The following is a 4,582-nucleotide window of genomic DNA, read 5'->3' as shown; positions in this document are numbered from 1 at the left end:
ATTTAAACCGTTTTAATAATATAATATTTTTTGTCTAAGGGTATAGTATGTATTATTTCATTTTGATCCGAGATCATTATACATATTGTGAATATTAAATTATTAATTATAATGTTTTATGTTAAATATAATTATAATTTCAATGTTTTCTTTTTAATATAATAATATAGTATAAATAGTATAAATAAATCGATAAAATGTTGGTATTAGCACAACAAGGAATCAAGTAAATATGTACATGAATATAGAGATGTAGTTGTGACTTGTAGTTTAAACATGGTTTTATGCTTCCTTATGGAAATTAATTAGTACTGTCGTGCGATCCGTGCAATGCACGGATTGTTTTTAACATTCGAATATTTAATAATATATTTTATAATTGAAAAATAAATTGAAAAATGTGATAAGTTATAACAATATATATTTTATGATAATTTGAGACTTACCTGAAAATAAATAATAAAATATATAATATATTTTTCACGGGACTCGCACCTTAAAACTGTAAAAATTGTTAAAAATAAAGAATATAAAAATTTAAATATAGTCAGCTATTGACAAAATTCGAATCCTGAATCTACGAGAGTAGTTTAAATATTAATATGATATTATTTTATTATTATATTTAACGGTTCCTATCTATCTATCTATCTGAAACAGCTGTTATTTATTATATCAAACAACTGTACCGCACAACCGACCAACTATCAAATAGATGATATCTGTTTATAATAATATAGTATAGAATTAACGAGTAGATATTTAAAACCATATTTGCTGATTTACTCCCATTTTTTCATTAAAATTTTATATAAGGTTCAGCTCGATCGATCCGTTCTTTCCCCTGAGCTTCAGCTTGAATTACATTTTACTCGAAATTGGGCTCACTCAATCAAAATTACAGTCAAATCAATCATATTACACTGAAATTTGTTTTGAGATTATATGACACGGTGAGTTTCATCTAGCTGGGCTAAAGTCTAAAGTTGGCATTAAGTTGGTTATAGTGGGGGGATCGTGGTCATGTCCGTCGTGCTAACATTGCTTTTGGAAGTCAACTAATAAAATTTTTATCACAAATATTTTGTAATATATTCCACCATTCGTTATTCTTAATCTATGCCTAGTTTAAGTGTTACTGTATATTTTAAAAAAAATATATAAAAAGTAATACAATAATAATTAAAAAAAAAACAAGTCAGCTTTCATGAAAAGGAGAGAGCATTATCTTATGCAGAGAAACCTGTGTATAATCTAATAGGAGTATAGTACAACCACCCCTCAAATAAAGCGTGAGCTGCTTAGCTTTTGTTTGAACTCGTCAAATTCAAGCTTTCCCTAATATTCTTTACATATATCATTCTCAACCCTTCCCCCTCTCTACCTTCTTCCCTCATTAGCTATATATCTAGCATTCCATATATTACACATAGATAGAAGATAGATACACCCATCAATGATAGAAATTTGTACACTTCCGGATGGAATTTAATTAGTTTCCATCAGATTTGTTAACTTGTTTTTTTTTGTACCAAGAAATTTTAAAAAAAGAATATGTCGTCAGGTCCAAACATGGCTACGATCACGGCTTCCCTAGAAAGATCTCTCCAAAACTGCTCCATAAACAACCATCATCATCAGAGCCGTGGCAGCAACGGCAGCCGAAGAGTTGATGATTCTGGTAGAACAAGAAACCCAGCGTCGAATTCGGTCGGGAATCATCGTGACTACCTATACTCTTCTTCGAATAATTCCTCACTTAATTATTATTCTCACCGCGACCACGACGCTGCCTTGGACCTCAATTCTCATATCTCTCTTCCTTACCAATGGGAACAATGCCTCGATCTAAAGGTTAGCAGCTTATAAGTTTATTGTAGAATCTATTTGTTGCTTCAAGCCCTTTGTCTTTAATTTTTAATATGTTATTGTTCGCATGTATTTTCCATAATTGTGAGTAAAACGGCTACTTGTGCATTTAATTCCCAAATCTCTCCTGGGGGTAGTACATTACTTATACCTACTCATACATAAAGTCTCTTTTGCTATCACATACTATATTGTACCTTTGTTTTTTGACCAACGACATCTCAGAACTGTGTATGTCTGGTTTGTTAAAGTTTTTCTTGCATTTCTTAAAAAGTAGCCAGACTTTTGATTTAATTAGAGACGTCCTTGAGTACTGTTACCTCCCGATTAACTTGAAAAATCACCAGTTTTAACTGCATGATGTGAGTAAGAAGAGGATTAATGTAGCTTAATCAACATACTTTTCGGAAACTATAAGATTTTATTTTTAGAGATCGAAGCATGTAATGTGGTTAACCAAGCCCGAATCTAAAGATTTTATTACTAATTTATGCTTCATTCAAAAGTTTCTTTGGATGTTTGTATGTTATTTTTTTTATTTAACCCTATGAAGAATATTTATCTGGTGGGTATTTATGTTTGTAATTAATTATTGTTGATGATTGTCCCTTATATATATGTTGTGGTTTATAATTGATAGAGTGGGGAAATATATTACATAAACTGGAGGACCGGAATGAAAGCTAAAGAGGATCCACGGATGAGTCACAGAGGAATGATTCTTGATCATCATTACGATAGCTACTACACTGAAGAAGAAGAAGAAGAAGATGATGATGATGATGAAGAAGAAGAAGAAGATGATGAAGAAGAAGATGACAGTAGCAGCAGCAGCAGCTCGAGTGAAGTATACTCACCACCGGAAGCAGAAGCAGAAGCAGAATCAGCTTCTTCGTCATCATCATTAATATCAAGAAATGTGGGTGATGAGGAGAGGAATAGTAAAGATGAACGAAGCAGGCAAGTACTTGTGGTGGCAGGGTGCAAGGTGTGTCTAATGTACTTCATGGTCCCTAAACAGGTCCAGCTTTGCCCCAAATGTACCTCTGCTCAACTTCTTCACTTTTAATTTAAATTCATTCACATGTATCAACTCCAGCTAGATTGATTTAATCCATTCTCTATCCCCCCCCCCCCAACCTTCTGTTTTCCTGATTAACTGCCATCCCCTTCTTCTTTTTTCTATTTAGTCTGGTTTTGATGTTTAGAGGTTTCATCCACTTGTGTACGGATTCATGATAAATTTAATGGCACTATTAATTTCGCAAGATTAATTGATAGTGCGACGATCGGTTGGTGTGTTCTTACAATTAATTCTTCTTTTCTTTCTTAACTACTCTAACAGGCCTTCCTCTTTGTTTACACATGTGATGGATAAACGGGAGCACAAGTAACTATACTCTTGCAAAAAAACTAGAGGCTTTCAACAGAACTAAAGTTCTGAGTTCAAGTTACAAAAAATTATTAATTTGACCTTGTTTTTGGATGTGGTTTGTGTCTAATAGCTAGTTGGAATTGAATTTCTTTACCAAATTTTACACTAGAAATCAAGCGTACCACGCTGACCATTTATTAAAATACAAATCCAACACAAAATCATAATGCAGCATAAGTTTGAATGTTTGTCGTGAATGACTGAGACTGACACTTGAAGACACATGTTACCTCCAAATTTGTGTGCATAAATGGTACATACGCTCCTGCATTAGATACTAAACAATAGATATTCATGAAAGTGGATTAAACAATCTACAACCCAACTTTAAATATTTACTTTTACACCATTTTGATGCACACTAAAATTTTAAATTTTTTGTAAATTCTCATAAATTTGTTCTATTTGTATCCCATCACTTAATTACTTTTAACCTTATATTTATACTTGAGTAATAAAATAATCTACAAAAATGGGGTAAAATTTAGTATTAATGAGGTGCAATTGAATATGAGAAAGAATAATATAATTTTTATACCAAAATAGTGAAATATGTCGGAGATGCTCTTAGCTTAATACATGTAAAATGAAACGTGTTAGGAGAAATTAGGGTTTGATAAATGGAAAGGGGAAAGAGCAGGAGCGAGGAGGGGTCCAGGTGCCTAGAGAAGAGAGAAGGATAGATAGAATGTGGAAGAGCAGTGAGGAGGAGGAGAGAGGAGAGAGAAGGAGAAGGAAAGGAATCTGCTTTTGAGTTGTTACTGGAGGAGGACGGGGAAAAAAGGAATCTAAGCAGAGAAAAAAAGCCCTTACTGCACGTCTGCAACAACACTATGTATATACTTCCTTGCCCTTCATATGCATTCATAGATACATTATTGTATGGAATAACTTGTACACTCAGGAAAAGATGGTTATAACGACATATTATTTTCTTCCCCACAACAAACAAATGTGTCTCTCTCTTCTTTCCTTTTGCAACTGTCCCTTTCTCTTCTCGGGCAATCACCAGTTACTCACGTTCATTCATTATGCTTGTTCATACTCTCTCTATATATGCATAGGGTTGAGTTCTATGGAGTCCACATTTTTATCGGAGTCCTCGGAGTCCTCGGAGTCCATCTACGTTCTGCAAATAAAATATCTTGTAAAACGTGTTATTTTGCAAAATATGTCACACAAATAGCATAACTTTAACAAAATCATGCAAATCTCATATATTTACAGTACAATATATATGTTCTGCAATATGTTCTGCAACATGAACATTTATGTTCT

At 33.0% G+C, this 4,582-nt stretch overlaps 1 protein-coding gene across 1 annotated transcript; it reads left to right on the top strand.

Moving 5' to 3' along the window:
• The first annotated feature begins 1,277 nt into the window (after window positions 1-1,277).
• On the top strand, window positions 1,278-3,143 carry LOC141659081 (protein CURLY FLAG LEAF 1). Its single transcript, XM_074465814.1, has 2 exons — window positions 1,278-1,854; window positions 2,510-3,143. The coding sequence occupies exons 1-2, from the start codon at window positions 1,555-1,557 to the stop codon at window positions 2,936-2,938; spliced, it is 729 nt and encodes a 242-aa protein (XP_074321915.1). The 5' UTR covers window positions 1,278-1,554; the 3' UTR covers window positions 2,939-3,143.
• The last annotated feature ends 1,439 nt before the right edge of the window (window positions 3,144-4,582 follow it).

The sequence above is a fragment of the Apium graveolens genome, chromosome 5 (assembly GCF_009905375.1).
Source record: "Apium graveolens cultivar Ventura chromosome 5, ASM990537v1, whole genome shotgun sequence".
Lineage (NCBI taxonomy): Eukaryota > Viridiplantae > Streptophyta > Magnoliopsida > Apiales > Apiaceae > Apium > Apium graveolens.
The sequence above is the reverse complement of the archived record's forward strand: the minus strand, read 5'-3'. Positions and strand labels throughout refer to the sequence as shown.